Consider the following 23649-nt stretch of genomic DNA (forward strand, 5'->3'; position numbering starts at 1 on the left):
TGTATTTTAAAACACTGCTTCAACAGCCAAAGAAAACTTACCATTAAAACCCAAGAGTAAAGGGCCCAACTAAAGCAAACACTGATCATGATAATGGTGATTTGTTGAAATTTCAATATTTTTCAGTGTTGATGGAGGGTGCAGGCTTGATGTTGATTCAATGGTATTAACATTGACGGGTCGACGATTTTTAACATTGTTTCAATGGTTGCATGCTATCTAGTGGCTAATCGCAGTATTACAGATTAAAATAAAACCTCACCAGGGACACGTTTTTTATGCAAAGGTTTTCTCTTAATTGACAAGATAACTTGTCGAGATAACCCACCACCAGTGTTGGGCAAGTTACTGAAAATTTGTAATTAGTTACAGTTACTAGTTACTTATTTTAAAAAGTAACTGAATTACTCTACCAGTTACTGTATATCAAAAGTAATTAGTTACTAAGAAAGGTAACTTTTAAGTTACTTTTATGTCTGCTTTTTAAATGTAAATATGAAGAGTACTGAACAGTCAAACAATAAAATTATATGGATGGGCTATTTTACACGTAAGACTCTAATATATCACATACTGTAGGAGCCTATTTTGCTTTAGATTCAACCTTTGAATATTTTTGTTAGAAATTATCTTAATATGTAAGCTTGGTTTATTTATGTACAGTCGTGGCCAAAAATATTAGCACCCTTGGTAAATATGATCAAATAAGGCTATAAAAAAATCATCTGCATTTTTAATCCTTTTGATTTTTTTATTAGAAAGGTTCACAAAAATGTGTCCTTTCATTGGATAGTAAGAATTTAAAATGGAGGGGAAATATCATTATGAAATGAATGTTTTTCTCAAATACTCGTTGGACACAATTATAAGCACCCCTAGAAATTCTTATTGGTAAAATATCTTTGAAGTATATTCCCATTCATATTCACAATTTTGAGAACTCCAGCATGACTGTAAACACAAAATCATTCAGCTCTGGCTTCTGTTTCACAAAAATATAAAGAGGAGGGGAAACAAACCCTAAATTCCCTTAATCATCCATCACAATGAGAAAAACCAAAGAATATATTTCTGATGTGCAGCAAAAGATAATTGATCTTCACAAATTGGTGAAGTGGCTTTAAGAAAAGAGCTAGAGCAGTGAAAATGACCATTTCCATCATCAGGGCAATAATTAAGAATTTCCAACCATCAGAAAATGTTACAAAACTGCCTGGAAGAGGACGTGTGCCTATATCGTCTTAATGTGCGGTGAGAAGGAGAGTTAGCTAAAGACTCTCCTAGGGTCACAGCTGGAGATTTGCAGAAAATTGTTGCGTCTCTGTTTCAGAAAACCTTGTCAAACAGAACCTACATCAACACATGTTGTTTCGGAGGGTTACATGAAAAATTCTCCTAGCTCATTCAAAAACAAACTAAAGCATATTCAGTTATCAGCCATGACTGGAACTTTAAATGGGAATGGCTTCTATGGTCAGATGAAACTAAAAAATGAGCTTTTTAGTAGCAAACACTCAAGATGGGTTTGGTAAACACAGAGAAAAAAAGTACCCCATGTAAGCAATGAAATATACTGCTGTGTTTTTTATGTTGTGGGCCACTATTTCTGCTGGAGGTTCTGGATATCTTGTTAAAATACATGGCATCATGGATTATATCAAATACCAACAGATAAAAAATCAGTAAGTGACTGACTCTGTTACAATTCTTATAATGGGCCATGTTTGGATCCTCTAACTGTACAATAACCAAAACACAAACCTCAAAAACAACGCAAAAATGGGTCACTGAGATCAACACCAAGCTTCTGCTAAAGCCATTTCCATCTTCTGACCTGAACCCCACAGAAAATGAGAGGCGTGAACTGAAGAGGAGAAACAACAAGATGGAGCTGGGAATCTAAAAGGCCTGGAGTGATTCTGGATGAAGGAATGGTCTCTTGTCAGGTGTTTTCTTACCTCATCAGGCATTATAGGAGAAAATTTAGACCTGTTAAACTGGCAAATGGATGTTTTAAAAAGTATTGAATAAAAGGGTGCCAATAATTGTGGACAATGTGTATTAGAGAAAAACATTTATTTCATAATCATTTTTCCCCCCGTTTTAAATTCTTATTATCCAATAAAAGAATACATTTTTGTGAATTTTTATTAAAAACTTTGTAACGCGTTACTCCCATCACTGCCCACCACTGACAAGTTAACTTGTCAATGGCGGGAAGGATGCACCCAAGGTAAAATCTTGTGTTTTTGAGCTCGTCCACTTTCAACCACATTCAGAGGTAGTCGAAAACACATTCAACGCATGTAGTTGAATGTGTTTGTAACAGCCACAAAATGACCACCTACTCTCTGCCTATTGATCTTATGTGATGTACCAAGCACATCGATCCAGTATGTGCATAATTTTTCTGTAACTTCAATTTTTTGATGCAGGTGTTTAAATGTGTTATGCACTATATTCATTACAGCATTTAAAGTGAAAAAAGTGTTTGAGTTTCTTGATCTGTGATTTGTAGAAAATAGGATTTGTGTAGCTGCACTGAAGGATTCATGAATTTGTAATTGTTTGATGGAAAGAAAAAATCTACAAATTTGCAACTCATAAAACATTTTTATCTATGACTTCAAATGTACTGCATGTGTGGCTAATCTCTATCACTTCAAATTCCACTGTCCTGGCCGCTCGGTTATTTTGCACCAAAAAGTACAAAAAATAATACCTTCATACAGGGTTGGGCAAAGATACATCAAAATGGATTTCAAATTAAAAATTACGGAACAAAACAAAACAAAAACTTTAAAAAAAAACTTGTTTCCGAACAAATTACAAATTATCTTAATACTAGTTCAAGTCCTTTACATCCAAATAATTTCAGTTTCCGTATTAATCACTCAACAGAAACAGCCAGTTGCTATTTTGTTGAAAAAGTCAAGTTACTGTTTGAAAGAGGAGGTGTAGTTGGTGCTGTTTTTCTCGATTTAAAAAAAAAGCTTTTGATACCATTAATCATGAAATTTTATTATCTAAATTGCAAACTTTTAACTTCTCTGCTGGCACCATTAAATGGGTTGAAATTTTATTTAACACATCAAACTCAGTTTGTTAGAGTTAGGAATCAACAATCAAATGCTATTTCCATGTCTGCAGGTGTTCCTCAGGGCTCGATCTTGGGTCCACTTTTATTTTCTTTGTATGTAAATGATTTGCCAAACGCTTGTCTTAATCTCAATACCTAAATGTATGCATATAACACAGTAATCTTTGTACATGCCGACAATGCAGCTCAAGCTGCTGATCTGCTAACAAACGGAAAAGATTACAGAATGGTTAAATCACAACTGTCTTCAATTGAATGTATCCAAATCTGTATGTAGTATCTGTAGTCTCAGATTTTAAATATCTTTGAGTACACATTGATAAAAATCTTAATTTTAAATCACATATTAAGAAAGTTTATAATCACATTAAATTTAACCTTGCAAACTTTAGACATGTTCGTAGCTGCATATCAACAAGGGCCGCAATGATGTTTATGTACTCAATGATTATATCCCATATCACCTATACTGCATGAAAATTTGGTCGCAAGCAAGCAACACTTCTTGCAAACCATTAATTTCCTAAGAAAACTCTTAAAGTACTTGATAAGAAGCCAATAAATTATCATCATTGTCATGTTTAAAAAAAAATAAAAAAAATTTACGTTTCGAAAATTGGATAAGATACACAAATCTCTGCCTTATGTACAAAATTTAACACGGACTGGCGCCTCATGTATTGAGCCAGTTTGTAAATGTTGTACCAAATACAAACAGATGCACAAGGGGTGCAGCAAGAGGTGATTGTCCCTTTGAGGAAGAGTGTATTTGGCCAAACAGCCTTTTCATTCAGGGCCGCTTGTGAATGAAACCTTATTCCAACACATATTAGGAATTATAAAACTTATGCTTCTTTTAAATTTCACTTAGAGAAGTGGCTAATAGATAATCAAGGTTGTCAACACTACACGTAGACACTATATCTTGCTGCTATCTTAACATTCCTGTCCTGCCTGCTTGTGCCACTTGTGCTATTGTTAACTGTGTGTAGATGAGTATGGAGTTGATGTTGATATTGACTAATGGTGTTTACTTATGTACTGATTTTGTTTTTATTTATTTTTTACTATTTATACCAATAAATTCGTTTTATATGTATTGGATTAAACTTGTATGTACAATAATTTTTTTTCTTTTTAGGTGTGACATTGTACAATCCGTCCAGGAACAGCAGATGTAAAATAGGCTTTTGGCTAATTCTGGCACATTGTACATTTTTTCAAATGTATTATTGATGTGCATTGTCCCTGTTAAATAAACCTGAAAATAAAAAATAACATAATAAAACAGTCAAACTTATAGGCACCAATCAGAGGCTGTATTTCTATTATCGTGTAGATTTCTTACGAAGTATTTTACAGTATTTAAAAAATTCAAAACACCAAAGTGAAAACGAAGGCACTTTCATCAACCCTTTGAAATACACTTCAAAATATTATTGCCCATCCCTGCCTTCATAAAACCTTTCGAAGCAACTACGGGACTGCATCAATAAAAAAATATATTTTTTAAAACAAATAATTCTATACTTATAATTGATTATGCGAATTAAGCTCGGGTTTTTTTGTAGGCTGTGTATTTGTATATATTCTGCTATTTTATATATAAATACAGAACAATATACGGAGAACATTTATGAGGTTAATCCGTCACCATGGAAACTCAAACATTAACAGGCAATTAAAATCTGAGAAGTTGGGATTTTTTTAATCATACGCCTAAGCGTTATGTTTTATAAAAGATGGTGCGCTCTTCCTCTTGAGGGGACAATGACTGAAAACATCGATAGGCGGCGACATTTGCACAGTGGAGGAAAAGCGCCAAAAGAAAAACAAGAGAAGAAGATCTCAAGACGAGATTAATGTTTGTGTTTGTTATCTCTAAGGTAAGCGAAGTTTTCTTACTGTTACGTTTTAAAATCTAGAGATTATATAAATATGTTTTCAGATTGATTCACGTCGCCGGTAGTAATGAAAGCGTTGTTGTTTATAATCCTGTTGAAGTAATGTTTTTGTGTACACATTATGGTGATGTTTGTGTGTTGAGATGTTGATGATGAGAGATGGGAAGGATCTGATGTGTTGTAAATCAGTAGGAACTGATCTGTCCATGATTACATTGCTGATTTTATTACAGAAATCTCTTAGCTGAAGAAAGAGGTGGCGTTAATGGAGACAAAGCTGACTGAACAGAGGTTTGTACATGAAGAGATTGTTTTTAGTACTAAAATATTATTTCTGTAGCCTGGTTAAAACAGACCATTCTCAGTAGTAACTTAAATCTAAATTTGCCGGAAGTTGTCTGGGTTTTCCCAGTCTACTATTTATGTTTATACTAACCAAGATTAGTCATTAACATGTTAATAATAAAGATTATTTTGTTGATTTGACTTTTAGTTTGAAAGATCCCAGTATACGTTCATTGCAGTATGTTAAAGAGCACCAATTGTCAGATTCATGTTTTTACATTTCCTTTGGTGTGTAAGTGTGTATTAGTACATGTTAACGATATGCAAAAGGTACAAACCCCAGAGTAAACAATGATGCGAGTTATCGTCAACGTAATCTCTTTTCTTGAACTACAACAAAAACACACAGATTGTAGGCAACTGTTTTATGATGTAGTAAAGAGCGAAATTATCATAATTCCTCCCGCTTCAGACATATTGTCAGTTATGTTCATCATCTTTAGCACCCAGAATCTTTTTGTGGCTCAAACATATATGTGTTCGGGTGCTAATTTTACATATGAATGTTTTTAAAACATTTCCCCACATGTAATGACGGGGAATGAAGCTATTCAAGCGTACCAGTGCACGTTTACGTCCAGGTCTTCAATGCGGCCCGCCCCTTCAAACGAACCATTTCTCCAGACAGCCACTAAACCATGTCACAAAAGAGCCTATTACTTGCTGCTTTTAATGTTTTTGAATGTAAAAACCATGCAAACATCATAAGAAGATCGCAGGCAACAGTATAAAACAATAAAATTGACAGGTTCATGGCCCAAAGGAAATGTAAAGTCCTGAATCGGACCATAGGTGCTCTTTAACGATGGTCAATATGATTTAAATTTTTGTGTATTCAACACACACTAGCTGTCTTACAGCGACCTATTAGGCAAAATGCTCTTGTATTGTGTCTACATTGGTTTAAACAACTAACCTATAATGTTAGAAATCCACTCACCCTTTTTTATTATTCCCATAAATCAGAAGCTGTTTCTTCAAACAAGCTGTTTCAGATTCTCCTCTTTGATGATGTCAACATAAGGAGAAGCCCCACCCACAACTGGTGACGATCTGCATTATTATCACAGACACAGCGCTGAGTGACAAACACAGACTCCATCATTTTTGTATCTTCGCTGTAGCAGCTGGAGTCTTGCAATGTCTGCATCAAAGAGGAATTACAAATGTTTTGTTTTGGGATGTATGAATGAACATCAGAGTCTCTATAGACTCCCACAATCTGAGTCACTGAGGGCACCGTGGTTAGATTTCATTTTTTATGGAAATGTCCCAAAGAAAGTACCTAAAAACCTACACGTTTGTGCTAATCATTTTATGCCGAACTGCTTCAAAAATGAGAGTCAGTTCAACGCTGGACTTTCAACCAGCTTGATTCTGGAGAATGAGTCAATACCAACGCTTCGTTCTCAAACCTTCAAATCCGAACAAGTAAGTATCCATTTTAAACCATTTTGATTTCCATTAAAAACTTGATGCTCAGTCACCACCCCGAGCACTGTTCACTGTCCCACTCCCTTTTTGCCAAACAAACCCCTGGACGTTTGAGCTGATGATTTTATAAATGCGTAGCTGTGCTTCACACACACAGATAGTGACATTACGGGATTTTTAGCAAATGGCTCAGTGAGAAGGGCTTTAATAGATCAGTTTCGCCTTAAAGAAACTTTGCAAAGACATACATTGTTTATCTAAATTTCTTGCTAGCTTCGCTCTTCCTATCAGGTTGGTTGTCGTGGAGACGTGGGGAGTGGTTATGGGGGTAAGAGCTGTGAGAGACCAATGACAGCACTGACAGTTGTCACATGGTATATGGTGCGACGTTTCGAGTACAATAAAAACAACATATGTAAACACAAACCGCACTAACTGAAAAATTATACTTTGAAATTTGGAGCGATCCACAGGGTGCACCAACATGTTTTAAAAAAAACACCCTTAGTTCGACCTTAGCCATCTGTTCTAAACATTTCACAAGCAATTGCTTTGTCAATGTGCTACATTTCAATGCCAGTTTCTCCTAGAATCTGTTCATCAACGAGGACTTAGTTGAGTCCGACCTTAAATTCACAACTCCTGAGTACATTTTTCACACATTTTAAGTTACATTATGGAGCCATAGAAAACTGAAATAATAAACTGTAAACGGTTATGCAATGCTAACATGTTACAGTCTTTGGTAGCCACAGGTTTTGATAGTATATCTGTTGGAAACAAGACTAGTTTTTGTACAGACATCGGCCCTTTTTGTGTCTCTTTTTTTTAAACACAATGAATTTGAGTTAACATTTAATCTAGGCCAAAATGACCCGTTCTAAGAAAGAGGAGCTGTAAAAATATATAGAGATTGTTTTTGATACTTATTCTGCGAATATATATTCTTAATCTTATTTTATAAAACTATAAAACTCTAGAAAGCTTTGAAATATTGGACCTTTAAGATAAACGGCATACCTCCACTCTCTCCTACACTATTATATCTGATCCAAAATACTGTTAAAGTCAGAAAATGGGCGACACCTCTTTGTATCCAATGTGACAAAAAAAACAGATGGTGCACAATTGAAAGTGTGTTTGTGGACTGTGGAAAATGTGATTGGTTGATAGACGAAACTTTCCAAACTGGTGTAGTTACATTCTGTTTGTGAATGTAGGTGTTCATGATGGTATTTTTTTGCTTGATATTTTATTATCGAGTAGTTCACTTCACCTGCATGACTTTCTGTTATCAGTAAAACACAAATGGGAATATTTTGTTCTGTAATATGCTTATTACACACACACACAAATAAATACATATGTTACATTCAGATTAGTTTATATGCATCTATTTTTGTTAAATGTTATTTTCAGGATGTATCTGGTGTGTCTGTCTGTGGTTTCACCGATCAAACATCTACAGATCATTTGGTTTCTGTCTGTAATGGAGAAGAAGAGAAGATATCAGTAAATCTGCTGGACTGTGGGATGGAGCTGAAACAAGAAATCAAAGAAGAAGAAGAACAGACAGATAAAGGGGATCTGATTTATTCAGGTGTATGTCTTGCCTAAATATTGACTTATTTAGTGTTGTTACAGTAGTTCTGTGAGAGAACGATTACTAAGTGCTGGAACATATTATTGCAATTATTGTATTGATGCAAATTAAACAAAATAATTTATTTATAAAAGCAATATGCCTTATTCAGTCGAAACCATTTAAAACCAGCGAGTGTGTTGTTCCCACTCCCTGGCACGCAGGAAATTTCAGAGTGCCCATAGGCTTTAATGATGCACTCGGATTAATGGCATTAGTTTTAAGAATGTTGCGGTCGTGACAGTGTTGCTCTGAGAGAAAATTAGCCTCTCTTGTCCACCAATCAAGTGCCTTGTCATAAAAGAGTAAAAAATTAACAAATAAAAAATGAATAAGCTATTGCCCCGTCCTCCGATACTATTGTGTTTTCACGATCTCGTGGCTAACTCTAGAACCCAAGCTCTGGAATGATTTACTTAACAATGTTAAAGAATCACAGTCAATCAATTTAAAGCCCGGGATACACTGCACGATTATTGGCTGTCCCAGACGAAAGATTGCCATCGTGAAACAATCGTCGCGATTTCTCTTCATCGGTGGTCCTATGTCGTACAATGAGAAAGGTTCAAAGACGGCCGTTTTCCCGGTGTTGCTACCAAAGATAGCCTATGATAGTTTTCTGACAGTGTCAGAAATTCGCCATGATCACCGCACAGTGTGTTTGTGTGGTACGACCTGCGCGACGGTATTTGTTTACCATGAGCGCATGCTGGTGACGTTGCGCAACGTGTGACGCTGCCGCCGAAGCTTCCGTGTCATCATCGTACAGTCTACATGGCTCTCGTACCTGAGTTTAAACGATCCATGACGCACAGTGTGATAAGTTAATGATCTTATAAGAGGGCAAAAATCCTGCAGTGTATTCCGGGCTTAAGTCTAAACTAAAGACATATCTCTATAACAAACATTCACATAAGTCGTCTACTAAATATACTTATGCCGCAATAGAAACGAGCACACCATTATACTGTATGACACTTGCATTACATGTGAGCAGCCCCTACGCTAATAGTTTTTGCAGCATGATATGTTTACTACTTAAAAACATCAAAGCTAAACATCATATCTATTCAATCTGCATCACAACATCGCTACAAATACAGTATCAGTGAACATCAATGTATAGGCTAAAGGGCGATTTATTGTCGTGGGTAGGTCCTACGGCGTAGCCGCGACGGCGTAGGTTCCGCGTCGGTTTTCATTTATACTTTTGCGTCGTCCTCCGCGTCGACGTGCAAACACATGCGCAAACCGGTGGTAGGCAGTATCCACGCATGTAACCACAGTAGCGCTGCGACCGTCAGAGAAGAAGAAGCTTGGCATGTTAACCCACAAACAAAGAAGAAACAGCAACTTGTTGTGTATGATTTCAGAAGACCAGCAATTATGGAAGTAAATAAACAGTGACTTTTGTTGCAGTTTAAGTTAAATCACTCCTCAAGTTTGCTCATCTTTGTTGTCACCGTCACAAATGGAAATACCTATGACACAGTTTTTTTACCTGACGGGAGGGGTTCTGGTGGACCAATCACAGCGCTTGCGGTCCACGTAGAGCCGATGCGCTGTTCAAAATTTTGTGAGGTGCGCGTCAGGCTACGCAGAGCTACGCACGGGCTACGGATAGCTACGGCGTAGGACCTACGCACGACCATAAATCGGCCTTTAGGCTACATTACCTTATTTCAGTGACGCATGTTTAAGAATGTATTGACATAAGAATGTAATGATCCCAAACTTTAGACATTCTCTGTCGTTTATGGACATCTTTACTCTCCGCCATCGCGCCAACTTAATTCAAACTGTATTACGCGCTATGGTGTGCTTCCTGAACACTGAACAACAGTCCGTGTGAATCAGATCCCTGCATGTATAGTGCATGTCATAGGAATTTAACGAGGCTTCGAGGCAGAGTTTTTGACTGAATCGACTTAATCGAGTAAATCAATGAATCGTTTCAGCCCTACTTTCATATTGATCATAATTATTTTCTTTCTTCATTTTAGACTTGAAGGTCAAGTTGGAAAATTTTCAATCACATAACATAGAGGAGAAACCTGAGCATTTTATACCTGGAGAAGAATCTCTGAGCTGCTTAAAGACTGAGATTTTGTCAGACAACGATCCATGTACTAGCTCTTGGTGTGGGAAAATCATCAGCTGTCAGTCTGACCTTAATGCACACATGCAAATTTACACTGGAGAAAAGCCTCACAGATGTAACCAGTGTGGAAAGACCTTCACTCGTAAGTCCAGCCTTGATGTGCACACAAGAATTCACACTGGAGAAAAGCCGTACAGTTGTGACCAGTGTGAACAGACTTTCACTTGTAAGTACAAGCTTAATGTGCACACAAGAATTCACACTGGAGAAAAACCTTACAGTTGTGATCTGTGTGGAAAGAGCTTCACTTATAATTGCAGCCTTTATGTGCACAGGAGAAGTCACACTAGAGGAAAGCCTTATAGATGTGACCAGTGTGGTAAGAGCTTTACTCAAATGTCCAGCCTTAAGTTGCACATGAGAATTCACACAGGAGAAAAGGCCTACACATGTGACCAGTGTGGACAGACCTTCACTTGGAAGTCTTGCCTTAAAATGCACAAGAGAATTCACACTGGAGAAAAGGCTTACACATGTGATGAATGTGGAAAGAGCTTTATTCAAAAGTTTAGGCTTTATGCGCACATAAGAGTTCACACTGGAGAAAAGCCTTACAGTTGTGACCTGTGTGGACAAACCTTCTCTTGTAAGTCCAGACTTGATGTGCACAGGAGAATTCACACAGGAGAAAAACCTTACAGTTGTGAGCAGTGTGGAAAGAGCTTCATTTGTAGGTCCAGCCTTTCTGTGCACATGAGAACTCACACTAAAGAAAAGCCTTATACATGTGTCCAGTGCGGTAAGAGCTTCACTAAAATGTGCAGCCTTAAGGTGCACAAGATAATTCACACCGGAGAAAAGCCTTACAGTTGTGACCAGTGTGAAAAGAGCTTTACTTGGAAGTCCTGCCTTAATATGCACAGGAGAATTCACACTGGAGAAAAACCTTACAGTTGTGACCAGTGTGAAAAGAGCTTTACTCAAAAGTCCAGTCTTAATATGCACAAGATGACTCACACTGGAGAAAGGCCTTACAGTTGTGAGCAGTGTGAAAAGAGCTTCACTTGTAAGTCGAGGCTTGATATGCATACAAGAATTCACACTGGAGAACATGCACACAACCAGAGCATTGGACAGCTATTACTGCAGCGACCAGGAAGCAACGAGGGACCGGTGCCTTGATCAAGGGCACCTCAGAGCCTTGATCCGACAACTCTCGGGTAACAAGCCTGACTATCTAACCATGAGGCTGTGACTGCCTCCTACACCGGTCTCCACAGTGACACCGAGTCGTTGCTTGCATGTGTTGATCTGAAACAAACTTGACAATGACCACGTTTACATGCACCCTCATAATGCGATTATAAGGGGATTATTTTAATTATATGACCAGCACCTGTATACATTTACAAAATATTGCGCAGCATGTTTACTTATAACACAAGTAGGGCACTCTGACATAATATTAGTTTGTGTCAGTTTAAACCCATCATTTCTCCTGCTCGTGTTTAAATGACAGCAGCAGGACCCGCGAAATGGGTATAAACGGAGGTCGGAGCCAGCTGCAAATGGGTGGGTTAGCAGCGAGTGGGTGGAGCTTTAGCCGCAAGTGGGCTGTACAAACTTCCAGAGGATTCACCGCCGTCCCATTTGAAGCGTAAACTCCTCCTACTTGCACATTTCTGAAATCCCTCCTACTTACGGCATAAGCTCCTCACGCTTGCGGCGTAAGCTCCTCCCACCTGCAGTCTCCGGGCTGCAGCGATACATACTTTGGACCCGCCCACAGTCTCCACAGACCATCCTCTCAAAGTCTTCAGGACAGAAGGAAGTTCGAAAGAACTGGATTAAAATACCAGGTGTCTCTCTCGTCCACTTGTGATCCGAGGCACAACATACTCTCTGCCTATTTATCTAATGTTATGTACCAAACACAATGTTTTTTACATCGATCCTGTAACTTCAATTTTTTGATGCAGGTGTTTAAATGTGTTTTGTACCATATTCACTTCAGTAGTTAAAGGGAAAAATGAGAGTTTGAATTTCTTGATCTGTGATTTGTAGAATATAGGATTTGTGTAGCTGCACTGAAGGATTCATGAATGTTTAAGTGGTGTGTTGTGTTAGAGGGATCATTTCAAATTCCACTGTCCTGGGTGCTCAGTTATTTTGCACAAAAAAAAGAATAACTTCATAAAAACCTTTAAAAGCAACTTTAGGACTGCAAAAAAGTTGCAAAACAAATAATGCTAAGTGATAATATATGTAGATTCAGCTTGTCGATTTGTATGTATTTGAATATATTTTGATATTATATAGGGCAGGGATGGCCAACTTCGGTCCTGTAGGGCTGGTGTCCTGCAGAGCTTAGCTCCATCTTGCCTCAGCACACCTGCCTAAAAGTTTCTAGTATGCCCAGTAACAGTGGTTCCCAACTCCAGTCCTCGAGCCCCCCCATAATGTTTTAGATGTCTCCTTGTATGAAACATCTGATTCCACTCATTATGCTCCTTCCAGCCTAGCCAAAAGAGAAAAGTTCTAAGAATGTTCCTTGAATGTTTCCAACAGTCCCAAAAACATTCTGCCAACATGAAACTTTCCAGTTTTTTTTAATGTTTTCAGAATGTTTCTTGGTTGCTTGAATTTTCAAACGTTATGACAATGTCATGTTTTAATGTTCGCACAATGTTTAAAACAACGTTAAAACGTTTTCTAGATTTACTTTTTTGCTTGTTATGTAAATGATAGAGAACCATTGCATTTCATTTAAAACTGTTATAAAACTTGTTTGGTAAAAAAATATTGCTGTAAAAAGACACAATTCACTTATTAACTCTTTCACCGCCAGCATTTTTCATGATTTTCACAAAAGTTTAATGCCTTCCAGAAAATGCTCCTTTTTAAATATATAAACATACAATATATGAATTAAAAGAACAGGCCCTATGCTTTCAAACAAAAAAATCAGTTTCATGTGTTCTGTTTTTGTCACCTCTCAAATATGTGTAGGTTTCATCAAAAACACCAAATTTTGAGCAAAAAGCTGAGAGTATTCCATTTTTGTGAAGGACTTTTGATAGAGATCAGATGCAGAGCGATCTTTAAAACATACACGGACATACAGCTGTTTGCCCTAGGGCTATACTTTTGGATTTTATAAGTTGCGGAATAGCGCCACCTCGTGGATAATAACTCGTCAATGGCGGGGAAGGAGTTAAGTTTAGATGTTGATGTTTTGTTTTATTATAAGGTCGCCATTGTGGTGATCAGTGTTTATTTTAGTTGGACTCTTGATCCTTAGTCTCGCATAGCCAGAACTTCAATACTGAAAGTCTGGTGTTTTTCGCTGCTTTTTCTGGATAAAGCCCGCCCACGAGCTGTTTGACTGACATGTCAAACAACCAATCACAGTTTGTTTCATCTAGCGTCATATTTCAGACTCCCCACAATAACGAACCGGCTGGAAACAAGTCAGTTATTAAAATAACCAGCCGCAACCGAATACCATCTAAATAAACAACATTACTCACCATAGTTAGTTGTGCACATCAACAGCCACAACAATGAGATGCTCCCATTAAGCGTCTGTTTGAAGCATATCTCTTCACTTTGTAACACCTACAAGCAATTCAGGAGAACCGAACTTTTTGACTCCACTAACTGCCTCAAGCAAAACTCTTGGACGTCTTTTAGAGAGTTTATGCTGCGAACTTTGCATATTTTTGAGAATCCAATGTTTAGCTGATCATGATAACTGCTCATTATTATCCACGTGAACATGACTGATTCTCTTCCCTTCCTCAATGGAACGTCAGAGCTTTGTTTTCCAGGGACCAAAACTAATCGCGACACTTGCGTCTCGTGGATATCCGGTTCATTTCAACCAATCAAAACGACTTCGACATTCTCACATGGTTTCCAGAAAAGTGTACGAAAAACATCAGACGTTTAGCCAACAGTCTGTGGGCGTGACACTACTTGATCCTTGACATTTCACTTGCTTTTATAGGTTGCATTAACTTTGTGTGTATAAAAACATGTATTATAGTAATGTAAACTTAGTGCAATTCTATGGTGGTTGGTACAGAATGATAAAGATCACAATCTAATTAATTGATTTACTCACATATAAAAAGCTTTCTTCATGTCAAAATGGGATCCAGCGCTCGAGCAGTTTTTCATTAAGGATTTTTAAAAACCATGGACAAAAATTAACTTATGTCTATTTGGGATGCACACACATCAATAATCAGAGTATGAATCTCAACAATGGTGACATTTAAATTAAAAACTTCATGCTGTATTGCATGCTGTGTATTACAAATCTTATTCAGGACTTCCAGCATGCACTGTGGCATGGATAAATTAATTAATCGTGTGTCGCATTAAAAATGCCTGTCTGAAATCGATTCTGAATCGCAAGGCTGTGATTATGTGTTTCATGCACAGATTGTGCGTGTACTACAGCATTTGGTCAGTAGGAAGTCATTATCAATCTAAAATCATTGTCGGAGTCGTTTATAACGTGCATTTTAAAAAGCAACAATCGTTAAAAAAAATAATTCAAAATATGCTTAATTAACATGAAATAACTGTAAGAATTTTAAGAAAAGCGATTTAAATATTGCTGTAGACATTTCCTGGAATAGCTTTTGTAATGCTGCTGCTTCTGTGCCACAAAGGGTGTTTCTGAACGAGAGCGCCCCCTGGCTTTTGGATGTGCCGAGATTTCACCGTACTTCATTGAGAAAACGCGTATTTGCACGGTTAATCGTTACACCCCTAATAAATAATGAACTTTTTTTACAATTTTCTTTGTCACCATTGTTGGGATTCGTGCTCTGATTCCTGGTGTTTGTGTGTCCCAGATGGACAGCAGTTGATTTTTTATGTCAATGTCCAACTAAAACAGACACTGATCACCATAATGGTGACTTGAACCAGGTGAAACAAAGCATCAACATCTAAGCCAAATAAATGAATTGTGCTTTCTACAGAAACATTTTACAGAAATCTGAGAAATAATGTTTTATAACAGTTTTAAAGGGGGGGTTTAATGGTATTTCAAGCATTCTGACTTATTAACACAGTTATAGAGTTGTTTCCTCATGCTAAACGTAGGCAAAGTGTCAAAACAGCAGTTGGACGTGTTACAGAGTATTTCTGTGCCGAATGCACTTCGCCAGGGTTCGTACAAGTTTCGGCAAGTTTTTTTCAATTACAGTTCTAACTGACGTTTCAGGGGTTTTCCATACGTATCACTTCTTTATATGGGCTTCAACCGGAAAACTTCCCCCGGAAAACCCCGCCCACCCGTCAATCAGCGGGAGACGCTAGAGCTGCCAACAGCTTATCACGCCACTCAGCTTTGTTTAATTTCAAAAGTCAACAATGGCACGAAAGAAGAAGTGTGTTTTTGGATGTAAGGAGAAGACATCCAGCCTTATGGAAACAATGGATATAGTTTATTATCCGGTGTAGCAGCAGAGTTTTGCTTGTGTGTTTGATGCAGTGGATTTTCCCAACCGGGTCATGACGAGTTGCATGCGGTAAGTAAGACGTCTGTCTTATGTTGGAAATAGTTGCGTGCATATTATATAAATTACACGAACATGTTCATTAGTTAAAACGGTGTTGTATAGTGTTGCATGACTCGTACTCGCTCCTCCCAGGGTAGTAACTCCTCCTTCTTCATTTTTTCGTACGTTATCGGAAAGATTCGGTAAAGCTAATCTTTCTTTTATAAATCTGATTAAACTAAAGACTCTTCAGAGATATAAAGGATGTCATACTACTCTATAGGTACTCCAGATTAACATCAGAAATGCAGAAACAGCGTGTGTTACGTGAGCTTTAAACTAAAAAATGCAATGTTTCTCTATCATTTACATGACAAGTTATGAAATGTGTTTAAAACAAGACAAAGTTGCCCATCCGTGATTTATTGCAAAAATGTAAAAATTAGTCAAAAATGACACAATATACACGATATACCAACATTAACGTTATGAGTTTAATGCGTCGCCATGGAAACATAAACATTATAACGGTAAATTCCAATCTGCCGTCGGGGACAGTCCGCTTGAAAACGTTGTAGGGTTTTTAAGATAAGATGATATGTCTTGATCTTGAGGGGACAATGGCCAAAAAACATCGGTAGGGGGCGACATATTTACACTGTTGGAAAGGCGTCAAGAAACAAAAGAAGAAGAAGAAGCGCCAGTGTTGTGTTTGTGCTCTTCATCATTTTTCTGATTAATGTTTGTGCTTGTTATCTCTCTAAGGTAAGTGTTGTTTTTCTTACTGTTTCTATTACGCTTAAAAATCCTAAGATTATACCCAGATTGCACGTCTGGTGTGTAAAACATCTGATAAAGGTGTAAAAGAGCTGGTTTACATAAAGTATAAATAAAAATGTATTTAATATGTCTATATGACATTTTAGATGTTTTTTATTGAGTAAACAATCAAAAAGATCTAAATGCTGACATGATCTAATATATGTATGTGTCATCAGGTTATGTTTTCAGATTGAGTAAGTAGTCACGAAAGCTTTGCTTTGCTAGTGTTTTACCACACTAACCATGGTTTAACTATGGATTTTTGAGAACCATAGTTGTCAAAATCATGGTTATTTTGTGGTCACCTTTTTTTAATTAGTAAAACCATGTTAGTCTTTGCATGTTGCTAACAAAGACTATTTTATTGACCTTAAGCAGTGGTTTAAAATATCTCATTGTATTGTAACATTGTTATTGGTGTTTGCTGGTTTTATTTATGCTGTTGTAATGGTGTTTGAGTTTTTTTAGTGAATGTTGTTTTTGATTGTCATTATGATTTACATTTTTTTTGTGCGTGTTCAACACAAACTGTTTGAACAATGTTGTCGTTGTCTTACGGAGACCTATTAGACAAAATTAACTTTGTGTCTATGCTGTGTTTACACAACCAGCCTATAATGTTAGATGTCCACTCACTCTTTTTATTATTCCCATAAATCAGAAGCTGTGTCTTCAAACAAGCGGATTCAGATTCTCTTCTATGATGACCTCAATATAGGAAGAAGCTCTGCCCAAAACTGGAGACGATCTTCCTTATTATCAGACACAGCCTTGAGTGAGAAGCACAGAGTCCATCATTTTTGTATCTTCGCTATACCAGCTGGAGTCTTATAATGTATTTGCCAAAGAGGAGTTTAATGTGTTTTGTTTTGGGATGTACCAATGAACACCAGAGACTGTATAGACTCCCACAATCTAAATCACTGAAGACATTGTGGTTAGATTTCATTTTTGATGGAAATGTCCCGAAGAGAGTACCTAGAACGTTATATGTTTGTGCCAATCATTTTACACCCGACTGCTTCCAAAACGACGCTGGATTTTCAACCAGCTTGATTCTGAAAAATGAGTCAATACCAACGCTTCGTTCTCAAACCTTAAAATCAGAACAAGTAAGTATTACACGTCATATGTTGTAAATCTTGCCAAATCTACTTACTTTTTTTAGTTCCTAAAAAGCTGTTGTTTTTTTCTTATGTTGTCATTCACACAAAGTTGATTTTAGTTGTAATTATTGCAAAGCAGTGAAGGAAATTTTAAATGCCACTTATGTTAAAGATAAACTGCTTTCCTCCACTCTTCTACACTTTTATGTCCAATTCAAGATATTTCCTTTGTATCCTCGCAAATGAGCCCACTTCTTCCAATATCTTGGGTGTGCACCAAAAGGTGCTTGTGTTAAAACCCTCTCACTGGTCGAACACTCTTCATATATTCGTAAAACATATGTTTTTGTGAACACTTCACTGGGGCAAGCTGAATGCTTACACTATACTTCCTCTATCTGTTCTCTCAACAATTATTTACATTTTCTTGATACCACTCATATTATTGCCTTCAAGGATTAATCACGTTCTCTATTTTTATCAAGTCCACCATCACAGAAGTATAGCTTCAGCTTTCAGAGCCGAGTCCATGCAGCATCCATACATAATATTGCTCAGAGCAACAGAGTATGCGCAACATCTCGAGCTTTTATAAGAACAAACAAGCACCTTGACTCGTACTTAGCACACGTTTTGAGACCCGTCTGTGAACGACCCCTTAAACATAAATAATCAAACAAATATGAAACTAAGTAAATGAAAATCTTTTTGTGTGCCGGATTATCTTATTTCTGACAGCAGATGTGGGCTGCAGGGAGGGGGAGGGAGGGCCACAAATGGCCTGCTTGCTGAGAGTTTGAGACCACTGGCCAAAACATTCCCAAACTGGCATAGTTACATTCATCTTGTATTCTTAATCCTGATCCTGTTGTAATTGACAGTAAATGACAACCAGAGAGTCAAAGGTTAAATTCTGTTAGTGGATAAAGGTGTTTGTGATGGTATTTTTATTTGGATTTTAACCTTTTTTTGCTTGATATTTCACTATGGAGTAGTGCACAAAAACTTCATAAAACTTCTCTCATCCTTTTCTCCTTCAGTTTATTTTAAATATATCAATTTTTCATGTTATTTTCAGGATGTATCTGGTGTCTCTGTCTGTGGCATCACTGATCAAACATCTACAGATCTTCTGGTTTCTGTCTGTAATGAAGAAGAAGAACAGAAGACATCTCTAAATCTGCTGGACTGTGGGATAAAGCTGAAACAAGAAATGACAGAAGAAGAAGAACAGACAGATGAAGGGGATCGGATACATTCAGGTGAACGTCTTGTCTTAATATTTATCTATTTGTGTTGTTACAGTAACATAATTTTAGTAGTTGGTACTCTGTACTGACGCCAGTAAAGATTTAATGATTATCTGCACCAATTTTGGTGCCAAAGCAAAACACAAAAACATGCTAATTAAACATACATACTCTGGGGATTTATTTTACCTTTTAGTCTTGTCAAATGTCCCCTGTAAATTCATTGGCAGGTTTTGCTATAACAAAATATAGCCCCAATATTAGCGTTATAGATTTGAGTACTTCTGTACGCGCAAGCTATGTACAGAAGCTTGCATACAGAAAGTTGCATTTACGACTTTGCAAATTGTGATCGGCAAAACATTATATGATTCAAACTGTGAGTTTTGTGACCCATTGATCCACTAAATTGTGAGTAGGTTCCGTACTCTTACTCTTCTTTGAAAAATATTTTAACAAACTTAACTAAAAAATGTAAAAATGTATAAACTTATACATTTCTTTTTTTCCTTGCTAATAAACTCATATATGGGTTGCAAAAAAGCTAAAATAATTGCATTTTTGTGAAGGACTATTGTTAGAGATCAGATTCAGAATGATTATCAAAACATACACAGAGTTTAAAATTAGTAAATAAGGTTTTGGCTTCAGTTTTTTCATAAATTGGGGAAGTTGGGTAAGCCATCTATTGGATAATCATGGTATTGCAGATTAACATAAAAATTCATCAGGAACATGTTTTTTATGCAACTGTTTTCTCTTAATTGACAAGATAATTTTTTAATGGTGGTGAAAGAATTAAATATGAAACCTGGAATCCTCAAGCCTGGCTAACACAGACCAGTCTAATAGAGAACATAGCCAATCAGTTTGTTTCATAGACTTTGTCATCATCTTGCTGCCTCCTCCCCGTTCTGTGATTGGTTCCCTATTTCAGGCAAAAATTTGGGCCATGGTTTCCACGCTAGACTTGCAGCATGAATAAATTTGCGCACAAGACAGCATGGGGAAACCCAGGCTAGGAATCCACGTGTCAAGAGTGACAGGATAGGCATTCTTGTTGAGCCTCTAATGTAGTTTCAGAAGTACTCTGTGATTTTTTTTTACTATGATGGTGATCTTAATGATTTCCTCTTTTCATTTTAGATCTGAATGTGAAGTTGGAAAGTTTTCAATCAAATAACATAGAGGAGAAATCTGATCATTTTATACCTGGAGAAGAATCTCGTAGCTGTTTGAAGACCGATAATTTGTCAGACGATTCTTGTACGTGCTCACTGTGTGGAAATGTCTTCAATAGTCAGTCCGACCTTAATGCACACATGCAAATTCACACTGGAGAAAACTCTAACAGATGTGATGAATGTGGAAAAAGCTTTACTCAAAAGTCAAGCCTTACTGTGCACAAGAGAATACACACTGGAGAAAAGCCTTACAGTTGTGACCAGTGTGGACAGACCTTTACTCGTAAATCTGGTCTTGATACACACATGCAAATTCACACGGGATTTAAGCCTTACAGATGTTACCAGTGTGAACGGACCTTCACTTGTAAGTCCAGCCTTACTGTGCACAGGAGAATTCACACTGGAGAAAGGCCTTATAGATGTGACCAGTGTGGACAGACCTTTACTTGTAAGTCCAGCCTTAATGTGCACAACAGAATTCACACAGGAGGAAAGTTTTACAGATGTAACCAGTGTGGACAAACCTTTACTCGTAAGTCCAGATTTGATGTGCACATGAGAATTCACACTGGAGAAAGACCTTACAGTTGTGGCCAGTGTGGACAAACCTTTACTCGTAAAGCTGGTCTTAAAGCACACATGCACATTCACACAGGAATAAAGCCTCACAGTTGTGACCAGTGTGGACAGACCTTCACTTGTAAGTCCCACCTTATTAAGCACATGAAAATTCACGCTGGAGAAAAGCCTTACAGTTGTGGCCAATGTGGTAAAAGCTTCACTTGTAAGTCCAACCTTAATGTGCACAGAAGAATTCACACTGGAGAAAAGCCTTACAGATGTGACCAGTGTGGACAAACGTTCACTCATAAAGCTGGTCTTAATGCACACATGCACATTCACACCGGAATAAAGCCTCACAGTTGTGACCAGTGTAAACAGACCTTCACTTGTAAGTCCCACCTCACTATGCACAGGAGAATTCACACTGGAGAAAGGCCTTACAGATGTAACCAGTGTGGAAAAAGCTTCACTTTTAAGTCCAGCTTTACTGTGCACAAAAGAATTCATACTGGAGAAAAACCTTACAGATGTGACCAGTGTAAAAAGCGCTTTACGCAATTGTCCAGCCTTGCTGGGCACAGGAGAATTCACACTGGAGAAAAGCCTTACAGATGTGACCAATGTGGACAGACTTTCACTTTTAAGCCCAGCCTTAATTTGCATATGAGAATTCACACTGAAGAAAAGCCTTAAGTGCAGTGTGTAAATTTTAACAGCATCTAGTGGTGAGGTTGCGAATTGCAACCAACGGCTCAGTCCACTGCTCACCTCTTGCTTTTGAAACGCATAGAGAAGCTACGGTAGCCGCCACCGGACAAACATGTCATCGTTGGAGACAACTTAGTAAAAAGTTTGTCCATTAAGGGCTTCTGTAGAAACATGGCTGAACAAAATGGCGGCTTCCATGTAAGGGGACCCTCCGTGTATGTAGATGAAACGTCTCATCCTAAGGTAATAAACACATAACGGTTCATTTTTAAAGGTCTTTATACACCCCTGATCATTTAGTTTTGTATATTATTTTGCATTTCTGTCAAGAGATCCTTATAAAAATTAAAAACTGAACCTTTAAGTGCGAAGGTTTATGCCATAGTTTATGCTTGGGCTGTGCTTAGCTCTGGGTAGCCTGACGCGCACCTCGCCAAAATTTAACAATGCGTCTGTTCTATGCAGACTGCAAGCGCTGTGAATGGTCCACTAGAACCATGTGATTGGGGAAAGGTGAGAAAGGTGAGAAACACGGTTACATAGACTATCGCAACATGCCAATTAGGTTCTCAACTCTCAACGTTCTAGCAGAGTTTAGCTTCAGCCCAGATAAAACTCACCTGAACAAGTTCATCTTGAGGAATAGGTGTGTTTGATTAATATAATTGATAATATTCAGGGTTTCAGGGCTTCTTAAAACTAATTAATTCAATATAATAAAACTGCATAAAGTCTTATTACTATAAAGCTACAGACACTTGAGTTGATCAGGGTTAGAGCTAAACTCTGCAGGAAAGTGGATTTCGTGGGCCTCAGACCTACATATTGTTTTTGTCAAACAAAGAAGTGTTTAGGGGAACGATTGTGTTTGTGACTGGCATGCTGTCATTGTTGTAGCGAGAGCAGTGTTTTTGAATATTTATAATGTTAAGTTTCATGATCATCTGTCTGACAACTACAAGAACTTGGTTTTCTAACATGTACCTGTGATTTCTTGATATTCATTTCCACTAAAGTCTTAACAGTGTACCTATTTGAAAGAAAATAAAAAGTGATTTAATAATATATATGCTTTGTATAATTATTTGTTACATGTATGTATAGTAGGCTTTAAGGACTTGGAAATGGTGTTTTAAAGGTTTTTGGCCATTAGATGCCCTGAAGATTCGATGTAAAATATATTAATATTAATATGAATAACTTTGCCAAAAGCCGAACAACCAAACATTTTAATTTTCCCAATAATTTGGCCAATTTTTGCATTTTTACATAAATTATATTTTCAAAATGTGCCATTTAGTAGCCTATATTTATCAATAAACATTTTTAAAGGGGTCATATGATAGGATGTCATGTTTTCCTTTGTCTTTAGTGTAGAAACTGCTTGTGCATAAAGAAGATTGGTAAAGTGTAAAGAGACATTTACACCTGATACTAAGATGTGTTTTGGTTGATCGAATCCCAAGTGTTTCACGCTAAATGTAAACAGGTGTAAACAGGGTGTGAAACGTTTTGAGCTCAATCACATTCAGAAGTAGTCGAAAACACATTAGACCAGATTGCATTTGCGGTGCAAACGCTTTTGTGGTTGAATGTGTTTGTAACAGCCACAAAATGACGACTTACTCTCTCAATTGGTCTAATGTGATGTATCGAGCACAATATTTTTTATCGATCCAGTATGTGCAAAATTGGTCTGTAACAATTTTTTAAAACGTAATATTTTTTTAAAACGTGTTCTGTACCATATTCTCTGCAGCAATTAAGGCAAAGGAGTTTCTTGATCTGTGATTTGTAAAATATGAGATTTGTGTAGATGCACTGAAAGATTCATGAATGTGTAATTTATTTTTATGTATTTTTATATTCTCTTACCCTATATATGTATTTATTCTGCTATTTTATATTTATATATGTATGTATGTATGTATATAAGCTTAACGCGTCACCATGGAAACTAAAACATT

General features: G+C 37.2%; 2 protein-coding genes across 5 annotated transcripts in view; both read left to right on the forward strand.

Annotated features, from left to right (window-relative positions):
• LOC129445223 (uncharacterized) overlaps positions 1-12559 on the forward strand; it is a 39500-nt gene extending 26941 nt beyond the window's left edge. The window contains exons 15-17 of the mRNA XM_073860021.1: positions 6439-6780; positions 8203-8383; positions 10429-12559. Coding sequence (XP_073716122.1) covers positions 6439-6780; positions 8203-8383; positions 10429-11708 — 1803 coding nt within the window. The 3' untranslated portion in view covers positions 11709-12559. The remainder of the gene's footprint in view (positions 1-6438; positions 6781-8202; positions 8384-10428) is intronic.
• Positions 12560-15798: 3239 nt separating this feature from the next.
• LOC129445224 (uncharacterized) lies at positions 15799-22749 on the forward strand. Of its 4 annotated transcripts, XM_073866415.1 has the most exons (5): positions 15801-16810; positions 17044-17061; positions 17529-17979; positions 19052-19235; positions 20370-22749. In XM_073866415.1, exons 3-5 carry the CDS (start codon positions 17701-17703, stop codon positions 21665-21667), a joined length of 1761 nt encoding a protein of 586 aa, XP_073722516.1. In that variant the 5' UTR covers positions 15801-16810; positions 17044-17061; positions 17529-17700; the 3' UTR covers positions 21668-22749. The 4 variants fall into 4 exon arrangements, with proteins under 4 accessions (XP_073722519.1, XP_073722516.1, XP_073722515.1 ...); XM_073866414.1 differs by lacking the exon at positions 17044-17061; XM_073866416.1 differs by lacking the exon at positions 17044-17061 and having other exon boundaries at positions 17532-17979.
• Positions 22750-23649: the final 900 nt, after the last annotated feature.

The sequence above is a fragment of the Misgurnus anguillicaudatus genome, chromosome 3, assembly GCF_027580225.2.
Source record: "Misgurnus anguillicaudatus chromosome 3, ASM2758022v2, whole genome shotgun sequence".
NCBI lineage: Eukaryota > Metazoa > Chordata > Actinopteri > Cypriniformes > Cobitidae > Misgurnus > Misgurnus anguillicaudatus.